Genomic DNA, 13,476 nt, shown 5'->3' on the forward strand with positions numbered 1-13,476 from the left:
GCGGCTCTGGCGCCTTCGCGGACCTCGGCCCAGAGATCCGCGTCAGCAGGACTAGTAAAAGGACTCAGGCTGGGTTGCCCACTTGGGTATCCAAGCCACAGCTCCTGTTGCTTCTGGTAATTATCGATCAAAGTCTTAGAAGGTCTTTGTTTGTTTGGTTTTACTCCACGGGCTTCTGCAGCTCTTGCTGGAGGAGACAGCTAGTGTAGCTGTCCGTATGGGATCGTAAACCATCCGGGATGCCCTCTGAAGCAAAGAGGGCCAAGGGAAAAGGATGTATGTGTTCAGCGGTGGGGGATTTTATTTTTATTTGTTGGGTTTTTTTTTTTCTTACCCTAGTGGCAAACAAGACATGCAAAGCATTCATTTATCTTGAAATTACTTCTGCTTGGAAAAAAATTGCTCTAGAAAGAACTGTAGCAGCGTTTTTTTCCAAAGATATGTTTTCCCCGCACCAAGTTAAACTCGGAGCTGACAGCTAGAACACCTCCTTAACTAAGACTTCGCTTATAGTAATGGAAAAGCCAACCCAACACTGCAGGATACCTCTTGAATCACACCACTGGCTCATAAACAAACATACTTTTTACAGATTCATAAGAACTCTGGTTTTAAAAAAGTTCCACATGATGGTGTTTGTGCCACTTTGTATTCACACGCTAATATTGATGAATGCAGTGTAATAAACATCCTTTATTAACAGATGTGTTTCTATGTACTACTGCCCTATATTCTGTTCTGCTTTCCTCTGTCCATTGCCTTCACGGCTTCCAGTTAGCTGAAGTGTTAGACCTCTTCCCCTGTGTTCTCCTCACTCTCTCTAGCAAAAGTTTCAGGTTCTTCTCACTAGCAAACTGGAGCTTCAGCCACCATATTTTAAGACTTGGTTTGGATTTTTGGAAATTGATCTAGAGACCTCCTAAATGACTAACAGTTCTGCAAAACAAAGAGCTCTCCTTGGAGGTGCTAAATACAAGAGAGACAGAGAGTCAGGTAGTAATCAGACCACATGATCAGTTTCTAAGGGTTTTATTGATAGCTGGGGATGTGGGTTGGTACTTTGAATGGCAAGAGTGGGCAGAGGAATCCCTAAGAATAGAAACAGTGCTAATTGAAAAGAGTATGTGTACAGGCAGAGAGATTCTATGTGACACAAGAACTGTAGGCAAAAAGACTAACAGCAGACTGAAGCTTAATTGTGCTATCAACCTGTCCTTTCATGCCTGTTTATACAATTAAAATAGATATAGCTGAGCTTTTGTAATTGTAAACAGACTCTCAGGGATCTGCATGTTTTCTTCTTTGTATGGTGCACTTCTTGTTTCCATCCATTTCAACTTTTTTTTATCCAGCCTTAATCTAAGGCAGGGTACTGATTGTCATGGAATGGTACCCTAGAAGACTATGAAAAGTCATTAGTGCTAATTTTGCACTGATGGTCCTGTTCAAATGTATACAGCCCAAAGAACTGAGTACTTTCAAACGCTAGGCATCAGATCACAGACTATGATCAATTAATTGCAGCTGATGCCAACCAAAGGTTTTGCAGACAATGTGGCTACTGTCGCAGCATTTGATACCATTTCACTGTTTAGCTAGACTGAAGGTGAAGGCCCAGAAATTAAAATATGTGTCCTGTGCTTGTACTGTGATTGTTCTTCACTCTTTTTTTCTTTTGATTTAGGTAAGACTATACTTTAGACTCAAGGGCTTGTTTGACAGCTGGAGTACAGAGGTTGTTGGTTTTGATTGTGAAGAAACAAACTTTCATCCATTTGTTTAGAAGCCTATTATGTTGGGACTGGCAAGAAATCTACCCACAGCTTTCTGCATGTTGGTTTGATTTAAGACCCAGAAGAGAAGTCCTCTCAATGGAAGATGACAGTGAACCCGAGCAAAGCTCCTGGGCCTATCTACCTGATGTCTGTCTGAGGCATGTCTTCCATTGGTTAGATGACAGAGACAGATCTCGGGCTGCCTTGGTCTGTAAAAAATGGAGTTGTGCCATGCACTCTGGATCTCTCTGGAGATGCAGAACCATCACCTTTTATGGCCAGCCATCAAGGGCACGCACACTGGAGTTTCAAAGTGCACTGTGGTATACCAAGAAATTTGGCAAGTATTTGAAGCACCTTGAGATCAAGTTATCGAATCCTTACAATACTCCCTTTATCAAAAAATTTCAAGTGATTATGAGAGGTCTTCTTTCACACCTGGGTAAGTGTAATAGTCACCTAGTATCCCTGAGCATCAAGTACCTAGAATTGGACTGCTTGATCTGGAGAAATGTGGTTAGGGCTCAGTTTATCAAGAATTTAGCTGCCTTCCTGAAAAGAATGAGCAATCAACTTGATTATCTTAACTTAAAAGGAGCAAGAATAACTTTGGAAGAAGGCTGTGAGCTTCTGAATTCTCTAAGCAGTTTGACAAACAGAAGCTTTATATCTGAAATCAATATTGAGGATTTCTTCAGTCTTCACCTTTCTGTCTACAGCAGTGCCTTGTTCCACCAAACTATGTCTAAGTTCCACAGGCTGACCATCCTGACTTTCAATTACAACTGCATGTCTGATGAACTGCTGGACATCCTGCGGGAGCGCAGCTCTCATTCTCTGTGCACCTTGAATATCAAGTGTCATATCCATGACCCTCATGGGCAAGTGGTCTCAGGAATGTCATGGGCAAACTTGGCCAAGAGAGCCCCAAAACTGAATGTGAACTTCTTCTTTGAAAGAGTCATGAAGCATGATCACCTAGCTAGGATCCTGCTAGAGGAGATCCCAGTTAGGAGCATCAGCCTACGGAGCTGTTATTTTAGTGACCCAGACTGGACTATGAGACCTACTCTCACCAACCTTCTCCCAGCTTACTGGCATGGTCTGCAGGTAAGGGAAACGAGAGACACCCCACTGCAGTGTCACAAAGCTCTACAAAGCAATCATGTAGGTCTTCGGCATAACAGCAGTCAGCAACAGAAGTTCCTGACCACTTTAGTTTTACATTCAGAGGGCAGTTTTCCTAAGAAATTTCAGTGTTTCATCCATAATGTCATTAATGAAATTATCCTTGTCCAGTTATAACCCTCCATAATGCTATCAGGCTGCTCTATTTTGGCAATACACAAATGTCCTATAGCATATCTAAATTAACTAGTGCCCATGTCAAAGCACTTTGGTGTCACAAGGGATGTGTCATCAAAGGTTTGCAACAGCTGACCCACATAAGTGAGCATCAGGTCTTTGCAAGCCAGAGGGAAACAAGTGGCCTTACACCTGACGGCTGCTGACAGCTTTCTGTAAGTCCTGTTTCCATTGCTGAGTTGTGAATAAACACCATAGATATGTAAAGCTTTCTAGAAACCACCATTGGCTCTACTCTTGTCTCTGGGATAATTTTCATTATGTCAGGTAAGATCATGGTATGACTGTAGATGCAGTGTTTTCTAATAAATGCACAATGGATCACCCCCTCTTAGCAGGACAGTGATTTACTGTAGCACATACACTGTTGCCATAATGCAAAACAGATTGTCAGCTAATATCAAGGTATAAAATTGATCTGCTGACTTTTTTTTTTTTAACTTGGAAAACTATTTGTTGAATTCTAGTTACTGCATGCAACATCTGTTTAGTAGTACTAACAGTGTTCATTTTTTTCCAAGAAATTAACACTTGAATTAAACAATGACCATGAGTTGCTGGACAATGAGCTGCTACAGCTTATTTTATCATGCAAGAGGTTGTTATTTCTGAAAGTCTGGGCATTTCTAAGTGTCAGCTTTATGGAGAGGCTGCTACAAAACCGTGCAGAAAGGAAATGCATTTTGACTACCATAAAGGTAAGACTTTGTGCTTCCAAACTCTCATTCCCATTCTTGCTCCTATACCCAAAGGTTCCCATGCCCAGGCAAAGATCACTTACAGAAATGTTAATCTAACTATCTTCCCTATGTTATGCCTTAGTACCAAAGAGCTTGGGAGCCACTCGCAGAAAGGAGGCTTTCCAACCCTACTTAGCCACATACAGATACTATAGAAGTTTATGATGAAGTCCTGAAAATTCCAGAAGCCTTCCTAGACTGGCACTCCCTCTGTCACCTCTAGTTCAAGCCCTCTCCCACTTCCAGGGTTTCTCAGTTACCTCTCAGGCTCAGTGCTTATGTCTATAACCAAGGAAGGTGGACTGAATCCCACTAAACTGCAAAGATACAAACACATCACACCCTTTAGGGGTCCTGTCTTGAACTGAGGCCAAGCCACAACTGTAGCTGGTGTAAACCATGCTGACATGCTACTTTCTGTGCTACAATCTGAATTCTGCAGGTCCTTACAAATCTGTGCAGATCCCAGGGATGCATCAGTTCTGGGGGTAAAAAGAACCTTGTTCTTCCTGTCTGAGTCAGCACAGGCAGACAGCAGGGACAACCACAAAATCACAGCTAAAAGATAAAGAGTAAATTTACTTCCCTTCTTTTGCTTACCGAGGCATCCCCAAAGCAACCCCCAGGCAGACACATACAAGTGGAGATAGAGGCACAGTTAAACTTGCTCCGTGCCAGAGGATCACTTGCTGGCATTCATACTGGGTTATCAAGGGCTATTCCCATCTGCAAGGTCACCTGAGTGATTTACAATCCTTCTTGCTAGTCTTCCACTATTTAACCCATTCCTTCCAACACCTCCCAAAAATTCTTTGGCAGGAGATGATGTTTTCAGTCAGGTGGGAGTGGGAAGAGAGTGCAGCATCAAGATTCTATTCCAATTCAAGCAATTTTGCTTCTCTAGATTCCTTATTAGTCACAGATGCTTCTTGTTGCCATGAGCTGTAATGGGTTTAGCTCCCTATATCTGAGAGACATGACTGCTGTTTGTGCATACAGGTCAGGATTTATACAGCCCAAGATGACAGCACTGAGGAGGAGAGGCTGCTGGCTGATATTTACAGGAAATTCAAGTACCTGATTGACTCAGAACTGAATTATTTTGTCATCACTTACCCAATGGTATAAACTACAGGAAGAAAACACCCAGTGACATCTGCATTAATGGATCCTTTGGAGTGCTTTAGTAAGGGATTTGAATTTTGACAGCAGTGCTTCCAAAAGGGAGTTATCATTCCAGCAAGTGAGAAGCAAGGGACAATTTTAAACTCCATGCATTAAAATGTTGGACTTGGGAACTGGACTCTTTTGTCTCCAGCATTATTTATTCTTTCCCTTGCTTTGGTTTTCCTTGCCAGAACCAAAGGAAGCAGTGATCCCTTTCCCACCCTTACAGGCATCTCTGATAAAAATAAGACCCTCCTTTTTTTTCAGCACTTCTCATTTCAGAGCTTCAAACATTTACCACTGAAGCCCACCTCAATGTTTCTGTTTTACGAATGGGGGAACTGAGATATCGGGTGAACAAGTGATTTTCCCAAAGTCAGCCTTGACTTTATCTCGATTCAGATGCAGACAGATGCACTATCTAGTGTATCAGTTAGGTAAGTTAGGTCCTGTTAAGTTGGCCATACTGTCTAGTTCTTAGCAGCAGATGCTAAGATAAAAACAAAACATCACATGGCCAGTCCTGAGAGACATCCCTCCCACTTGCTCAGCTGTCCAATGAGTGATTTATGAGGACACTCCTGCTCTGGCTTCCACACAGTTGCCTTCTGACACCTTTCAATGGCACAAGATATCATTAGTTACACATGAGAGAAACATGGAAGAAGGGGCATTTCTCATTATTCTGAATTTTATTGCCAAGTGGAAGATTTCATCAAACATTTTAGAGCATAGATAGTTCTGAAACAGATAGCTGTAAGTACTAGGTCTGTTTTAATTACCTTGTGCAACTAGACAGCATTACATTTGGAAGCCAATACATTTGGAAGCCTGCAAATAAAATTTCAGCAGGAGCTGGTTCTTTAGAGCACAGTCTCCCAGTATAATGACTTCAGTAATTGTTTATGCAAACAGACTCTCTCATTTGCATGCACAGCACTTCATCAATGTACAGTGTGTTCTCCTTGACCTTGATCTCTTCCTCCAAGGAAAGCTGTCGACGGCTCAGGCCTTTCAGCTCTGTGTGAGCCTGTGCCAATGCATCCTTTAATCTAACAGGGAAAATAGAGACAGGCATTAGTTGAAAACACATGGGTAGTGGGTTTTTTTCTCATAAGGGTTAGGATTTCTGGGCAAGAAAAAGAAAGATGGAAAGGGATTCACAGAGAATATCCATTGTCTTCCCCTAAAGTCTATCCACTAACTTCCCTTAAAGTGTCCTGCCCTTAAAAGAAAAGCAATTCCCAACTTTTCAGGGAGAATAGTTGGGACCCATTGTCATGCTAACACATTAAATTAACCAATACCACAGATTTACCTCTTGCATAATTTCCACTTGCCTTTGAATATTTTTGGTAATCTCTTGAACTTCACTCATCAGGCTGCTGTGCACTGTGTCATAGCACAGTTCCACATTGGGGCGATGGTTCCTCGCTTCCAAGCGGGTTTGAGCCACTTTCACAGGTGCTTCCTTATCAGTGATTGCTTTCTTTAAGGCTGCAATGTTCTTCTCCTGTGAGGCAGTCTCATCCATCACCTTAACAAATCCAACAATGAAATTCTGTACACTGCCTCTTAGAACGTGTGAAACCATCATCATCTACTTTAATAGTTGCAACAATCACAGTACCACTCAATATGTTGTTATTTCATCAAATAATATTTTTCAAAGCTTAGCCAGGAGTATGATTCCTTCATTGGAAAGCAGATGACACGGTTCTGGGTAAACCCAGAAATTCATGCTCAGCAATTATTATTTTTTAATGTTAATGCTCAGTTTTCATGTGTCAAATTTTGAGCACATTGACCCTGCTGTTATCAATTATCAGGCTCTTACATCACAATCCTGAAAAAGCTATAAGAGCCTCATGCAACTAAAAATCACAAGGAAAATCCTGTCTTTACTGATGGCTACAGCAACATTTAGATTGTATGAGTGACTCCAGAAATTCGTCTCTTTGGTGGTGCACACAGAGCTAAGAAAAAAAATCTAAAGTTACTTTTACGGAGAAGGGAACAAAAAGGAAAATGTGGCAGATAAGAGCAACCCACTGGATTGGGTAAACTGGTAGATAACCCAAGCCTTGTGTTTCCACTTTTTCACTGACTGTCTCCTATGACTTACCATTGCAAGAAGTATCTCTAGCTTGTGCTTGGCATCCTTGACTTCCTTCACCCTATTTCTAAAAGCATTATTCACCAACTCACATTGCCTGCGCATGTCATTTGCTATCTGTGAGAGGATGCCATCGATAAGTGCCTTCAGTGCCAAAGAATTGTTTCGCTGCTTGTCAGCCTTTTCAACATTTATGTTTGTGAAATCTATCCAGTCCTCAGGGCTAACAAAACTGAAAGGGAATCAAAATAAGAGGTCACCAACAGACAGCAGCAGGCCCTCCATGACTTCATAAATCTGTAATTGTGCCACAAAATCAAGAACAAAGCAGCACTTTTAACCGCATGTCACAGCAAGTGCCATATGTCCAGGGAGTGCTACAGATACAAAGGAAAGACTCTGTCACAATCATTTTGTAATGAAGTAGATGAGAGTCCAATAAAAACAAATTTGCTAGAGACACAGAGGAGCCTTGCTGTTACTTTCCCCTGGCAAAGGGGAACTTACAAATTAACATGGCGGGAAACACACATAATAATCAGTATTTCTTAGAACATCTTTCATTAATAAAGCTGTTACTATTAATAGCAGGCAACTATGTACACAACACATTCCCTTATTCTCTCACAGAGTTCACCTCTACGACACTTACAGTATCTGCCGGGAACAATAGTTGAGAAGCCCAGCCTCAAGCTTGCAGGCGGGTGTTTGAGAAGTTCTTCAGAGGGTTCGTTCCTTGTCTCATTGAGTGAATATATAAAGTTTTAATTGTCATTTGCACATAGCAGGCAACACCATCCTGGGTGTGCTCTGAGTTACATAACCTGTTTCGAGTGCTGGCGGCCTCTTGGTGTTGCAAGTTTGCTAGCTGTTACATAGCAACAGGGATTTTATGAGGCTCTTGCACAAATTGTTTTCTTAGTACACCTCCTCTTTTCAGCCCATTTTTCTGTGGTAGCTATTTTTGCATTTAAACCTTTCATACTAACTAACCCATGCAGAATGGGCACATTTGACAGCTTAATGTCTGAGTGAGAAGCTGACTTGACACCTCATGGGTCTCAGTCCAGCATTCTCCCCAGTGGGACACCCTGGGAGAGGAAAGAAGTTAAGATCAATAAATCTATTCTGTGTTTAAGCAATATGTGAAATTCTTCCTTAGCTAACTGTGAGCTTCAAAAACTTTTTTAAAAACTGCAGTTCACTGGGAGCATAATCATTGTGGTTTCCCAGACATACTACACAGATACAGAAGTGATGGACAGAAGTATAAGAAACAATTACATGGCAAAAAGATAAAGCCTGTTTTACACAAAACTAATCTTGCTGTTACTGGGACAGCCCGTATTATCTGTATAATTATCATATGTTTGTTGAACTAAAGAACCACTTACTTTCCTTCTAGTTTCACTGCATTATCAGCATATATAATATGAGGAGTGTCATTTGTCAAGCTAGCACAGTAATCATCAATTGTCAAAGCTGTGAATTTGTCCTTCAGATCCATGTCCAGGTCGTATTTTGCTGAACGGTTCCGTCTAGGAGAAAAAACAACCAAAACTCTAAGACCATGTATAGGCATTCACAGGTATCCTTAATATGTATGCATACATGCATTAGATAATTCAAACGCTGTTACAGAAATCGTCGTGTAAGAACTCTTAGTTGTCAAGTCACAAAATCTACAGTATGAAGCTGCCTTTTTATAAATTGATGGTACAATTCTCACTGAAATTAAAGGCACAGGACTGGATCATGAGAAGACCAAGGATCAAGCACAAGTACTTCGTATTCTACAAGCAGAACCTCTCACCACTACTGATTGAGTGGTATGAATTAGGACTGACCTCCTGCTAGTGTTTAGCATTGAAGATAACTTAGGACCTGTGTTCAGCCTGACAACTTCTCAGTATTATGGCTGTCTTAACTTTCATCTAATTAGTGTTCTGTTATGCTCTCTGCCTCTGCACCTGATTTGCTCATTTGTTTGTTCCAATGTACGTCCAAGTAAAGCAATAATCCCCTGGAGGACTTCAACTTCCTTCAGCAACTGCTGTTCCACTTCATCATGCACCAAGTCAATCCCAACTCGCCTCTGCCTACACGAAAAAAGGAAAAAACTATCAGCCACATTGTTCAAATGCCTGCATCGAATAGAGATGATAATGTTCCACTCTCCTCAGTGCTGTAACACCTAAATCAGACTGTGACTTCACTGTAAAGAGAGGTGGGCCTTTAGTTTGCAGTCTTTTTTCTTTGTTAAAGCTTCATTACCTAGACTTTTTCTGTCTCCTTGAATGCTCACCTGTACAGGAGACACTTCTGGGCAACGACAAGGGGCTCTTTGCAACCCTCCAAAGCTCTCTCCAGCCTATTCTTGAAAGTCAACAAAATCTCTGTCTCATGAACAATTTGTTCTAGCTTGTTATCTAATTCTTGCTTCCAGAATTTTATCTCTTCCCGTCTCTGTTCTATAGAATCAAAATAACAAACACATATTAATATGGGCCCATTCTATGAGCAAGGGAACTGCAGCTCAGGTCTTAGGTATGGCTAAAAATAGACTTATTCTATAGTGGAGTGCCTGTAGTGCTGTGGGCTGTATGGAAACAGTTTAGCAACCCTGTGTCAGGAGGTTTTGTTAAGAGAGCTTTTTGTGTGTTTTGTTATAAAAATAAAGAGTCTGCCTCAAAATATTTTATAAAATATTTTTGATTTTTTCATGACATTAACAAGCATGGCATTGACATATACTCCTATTCATTATCAACTAATTTGCTAAGTCCTTCTTGAAATTACAGCTCAAATAAAACATTGTGACCCTTGCAGAAGACATGGGATTACCTAATTTCTTGTTGACATCACTCTGGGTTTTTTGAGTTGTCTTTTCTATTTCATCCACCAGCCTCCAACTCTCAGCTGTCATGCATTCTGACCTGGATTTCTGGGACTCTGTACTGGCACGCTGCATCTGGTTTGCAGTGTACCATTCTGAGGGATGAAGTTTAGATGGATCTTGTAACAGCCTGGCCATCGCTATTTTGAAAGTTTCTGGATATAATGCAGGTCAGTTTTTGGAATATCAAACCTGAAAACAGAAATAGCATTATATTTGGCTGCCAAAGCAAGAAGGGGAGAAGACAGGTCTATAAGGATGAGAAATATTTTGTTCTTTTTACCTGCAAAATCACACTGATATGAAAAAAAGATTTTTTGCTCAAAGTTCCCAAGTCTTTGCTGATGAGTAGGGAAGAATGTGCTGATATGTTTGGAGTGGTAGAATAAAGAAACAGAAGAATTTGTGAGGGGAATTTACGAGGAGAGAAGTGGATCTGAAAGGAAAAGACAGACTATGCAATAGGAAGGAGAAGAGAAAGGAGACCTGTGGAGAAAGATGGAATTACTAAACAAGCAATCACAGAAAACAAAAGAAAAAGTGAATAAATATAAAAGATAAATAGCCTCACAGAGGAGGCTATTTGGAGAAGCAAACACCTTTCAATAATATGACTGGAGAAATGGATAAAATCTAGACTGTAAAAAGAAATGTAACCACAGAATTATTAGTGTTGGAAAAGACCTCTAAGATCATTGAGTCCAACTGTTAATGCAGCACAGCTGTGTTCACTACTAAACCATATTCACAAGTTTTAAATTCACATGCCTTTTGAACACATCCAGGGATGAGAATTCCACTACTTCCCAGGGCAGGCTGTTCCAATGCCTGATTAGGTGACTTTTCTTCTAATGATGATTAGGGGGAAAAAAAAAAAAAAAACCTAAACAAAAAATGAACCCAAAACAACCCCCCCCCCCAAAAAAAAACCAAACCAAAAAAAACCCAAAAGAAAACATAACCTCAACAACAACAAAAATCTACAACCACAAAACCGACAAAACAAAACACCAAACCCCAAATCAAAATCGGACCTGAAAAGCTGAAGGAAAAAATTCAGCAGGCAAATGAGGAAATGGGAAAGTCCAGAAAGGATTAAAGAAGAAGAACAAAGCATACTGAGGACACTTGTTTAGTGGAGGGTGAAACCAATGCCCCGAATTTGCACAAAGTAGTTTGATTATAAATTTTCCTATTGCAGTATGCTCATCCAGTGTTCCTGAGACAGTTCCTGAGCCCAAATGCACACAACTGCGCAGCAACACACAGCTCTGCCCACACTCCATTCAGCACAGCCACCCTGAACTCGACTTCCTTCGCCCTCACACATCTCGACTGACCTCGATCCTCCGCTCAACTGCTCTGAAGTTCAAAGCCTGGCAAAGTGCCCCGTCCTCAGTTCCCCTTCCCTAGGAAGGGTCTCTCAGCCTCCTCAGCAGCAGCACAGGTTCTTTTTAAATGTGCGACTCAATGCTGCAGGAGGCGGCTGGAACTGCACGCAAGGCAAACAAACTGGCTGCTGTGGGAACTCCCGCAGCTACCTCTGCTAGCAGCTTGGTGCTGTGGCACCGGCTGGAGGAGGCACAGCACACACAAGTCCGTGGTGCTTCATTTAACCCACTTCCTCTTAAGATTTCTCAGGAAAAAGCCCACGTGTTCGCTGTACATTATTTTTTTTCATAGTTCCCAGAGCTCTGGACAGTAATTCTCAATTGATTTGTTGTAGAAATGCATAAAGATTGTGAAACAAATGAGAGGCGTATTAAGTATCCAGCTATCTAAAATGTCAGTCATAAAATATCCTTAGTAGTATGCTCTATCTTTACGTCAACAATATTCTTTCCTGGGAGAAAATATTCTGGGAGCCAGACACAAGAGATGAAGGAGATAAGGAGCTTGACATTAGACGGTACAATTGTGTCCCCTCCGTATAGCTCTGCTACAGTTTAGATAGATCAGAGTTTCTCACAGTGAAATCCGACGAAGTTCCAAAAGATCACAAAATGATAAAGAAGTGACATTACTCAAAAAAAAAAAAAAAAAAAAAAAGGCACAGCAGAGATAATAGAGATAATGTCATGTTTCTGAAAATGTGCTCAGTCACCCTGAAAGGTGAGGAAACTCCCAGTGGTGGTTTTCCACGAAGTTATTGCGGGACCGGTGGGACTTCATGCTGTTTTGTTCTGAAAACCCAGTATCGCATGCTGTCCTGCCCCAGATTGTAGCGACACTGCCACAAATTAAAGCTACAAACCACAAATCCATTCATCAATGTAAAAGACAATGGCCTTTCAAACTGTTAATATGAAATTTACAACCGATCCTGCAATATAAACTTTTAAGACAAAAAAAAAAAAAAGCTTTAATTTTACCTCAGATGGTTTTCTCTACCGACTCACAGGGCTAGAAAACGGCTCCACGGCCGCCGGGGCTGCGCGCACCGGACGGGACGGTCCCAGCGCGCGCCCCCCGGGCGAGCGCCGCCCGCCTCGCCCCGCGCTAACGAACAGCCCCGGGAGAGCGGCGGAGGCACCGCCCGCGCTAACGAACAGCGGGGAGAGCGGCGGAGGCACCGCCCGCGCTAACGAACAGCCCCGGGAGAGCGGCGGAGGCACCGCCCGCGCTAACGAACAGCGGGGAGAGCGGCGGAGGCACCGCCCGCGCTAACGAACAGCGGGGAGAGCGGCGGAGGCACCGCCCGCGCTAACGAACAGCCCCGGGAGAGCGGCGGAGGCACCGCCCGTCTCGCCCCGCGCTAACGAACAGCCCCGGGAGAGCGGCGGAGGCACCGCCCGCGCTAACGAACAGCGGGGAGAGCGGCGGAGGCACCGCCCGCGCTAACGAACAGCCCCGGGAGAGCGGCGGAGGCACCGCCCGCGCTAACGAACAGCCCCGGGAGAGCGGCGGAGGCACCGCCCGCCGCGCCGCCTTTCCACACCGCATGTAAGCGCCCAGTTACGGCCGGATGAAAAAGGAAGTCCTGCACAGCAGTAGGGGTAAGCTAACACCAGCTTGCTTACCACGTTCCATTGCGATGCCTTTGGAAAGGATTTTACAAAGGAGCGGTTCCTCACATTGTAAATTTTGTCTGGATGTAGAAAATAGGGTCACTATTTGCGAAATGGCCAAGTCCTCAGTCAGGAAACGTCTCACGTTTTCTGTGGAGGAGTCTAACCAGCCAGCATTAATGAAACTAGATCTAAATTAAGTATGTTGCCATATTCCTTGTTGGGTGCATGAAAAATAACATAAATAGTCTTATTTGTCATAGAATCAATCAGCAGAACTGCTGCCACTGTGTTGAAGTAGGAGAGTTCTCTAGGTTGAGCTCACACTGCAGCATCATCAACTACTTTCTTTCACTGTTGCTGAAATCCTAAAGCAGACTAACTAATAGGTCTGAACAGTGGTGTTCCA

At 42.6% G+C, this 13,476-nt stretch overlaps 2 protein-coding genes across 2 annotated transcripts; one reads left to right on the plus strand and one right to left on the minus strand.

Annotated features, from left to right (window-relative positions):
• The first annotated feature begins 1,871 nt into the window (after window positions 1-1,871).
• Window positions 1,872-5,106, plus strand: FBXO39 (F-box protein 39). The gene is made up of 3 exons (XM_058817963.1): window positions 1,872-2,885; window positions 3,662-3,838; window positions 4,880-5,106. The coding sequence occupies exons 1-3, from the start codon at window positions 1,872-1,874 to the stop codon at window positions 5,006-5,008; spliced, it is 1,320 nt and encodes a 439-aa protein (XP_058673946.1). The 3' UTR covers window positions 5,009-5,106.
• Window positions 5,107-5,809: 703 nt separating this feature from the next.
• On the minus strand, window positions 5,810-12,637 carry TEKT1 (tektin 1). Its single transcript, XM_058817878.1, has 8 exons — window positions 12,432-12,637; window positions 10,008-10,251; window positions 9,469-9,634; window positions 9,134-9,262; window positions 8,558-8,701; window positions 7,173-7,395; window positions 6,388-6,584; window positions 5,810-6,099 (listed from the first exon to the last, which is right to left on the minus strand). Exons 2-8 carry the CDS (start codon window positions 10,195-10,197, stop codon window positions 5,940-5,942), a joined length of 1,209 nt encoding a protein of 402 aa, XP_058673861.1. The 5' UTR covers window positions 10,198-10,251; window positions 12,432-12,637; the 3' UTR covers window positions 5,810-5,939.
• Window positions 12,638-13,476: the final 839 nt, after the last annotated feature.

This window comes from Ammospiza caudacuta, chromosome 20, assembly GCF_027887145.1.
Source record: "Ammospiza caudacuta isolate bAmmCau1 chromosome 20, bAmmCau1.pri, whole genome shotgun sequence".
NCBI classification, from domain to species: domain Eukaryota; kingdom Metazoa; phylum Chordata; class Aves; order Passeriformes; family Passerellidae; genus Ammospiza; species Ammospiza caudacuta.

Bases quoted from the DNA above. Each gene is read 5' to 3' on its own strand.
- FBXO39 (XM_058817963.1), top strand. From the start codon at position 1,872: ATGGAAGATGACAGTGAACCCGAGCAAAGCTCCTGGGCCTATCTACCT. The intron at 2,886-3,661 runs GTAAGGGAAACG...TTTTTTTCCAAG, and splicing joins CTTACTGGCATGGTCTGCAG to AAATTAACACTTGAATTAAA. The intron at 3,839-4,879 runs GTAAGACTTTGT...TTGTGCATACAG, and splicing joins GCATTTTGACTACCATAAAG to GTCAGGATTTATACAGCCCA.
- TEKT1 (XM_058817878.1), bottom strand. From the start codon at position 10,197: ATGGCCAGGCTGTTACAAGATCCATCTAAACTTCATCCCTCAGAATGG. The intron at 8,702-9,133 runs GTGCAGAGGCAG...TTTTTCTCCTAG, and splicing joins CAAACAAATGAGCAAATCAG to ACGGAACCGTTCAGCAAAAT. The intron at 7,396-8,557 runs GTAAGTGGTTCT...ATTCCCTTTCAG, and splicing joins GCAGTGAAACTAGAAGGAAA to TTTTGTTAGCCCTGAGGACT.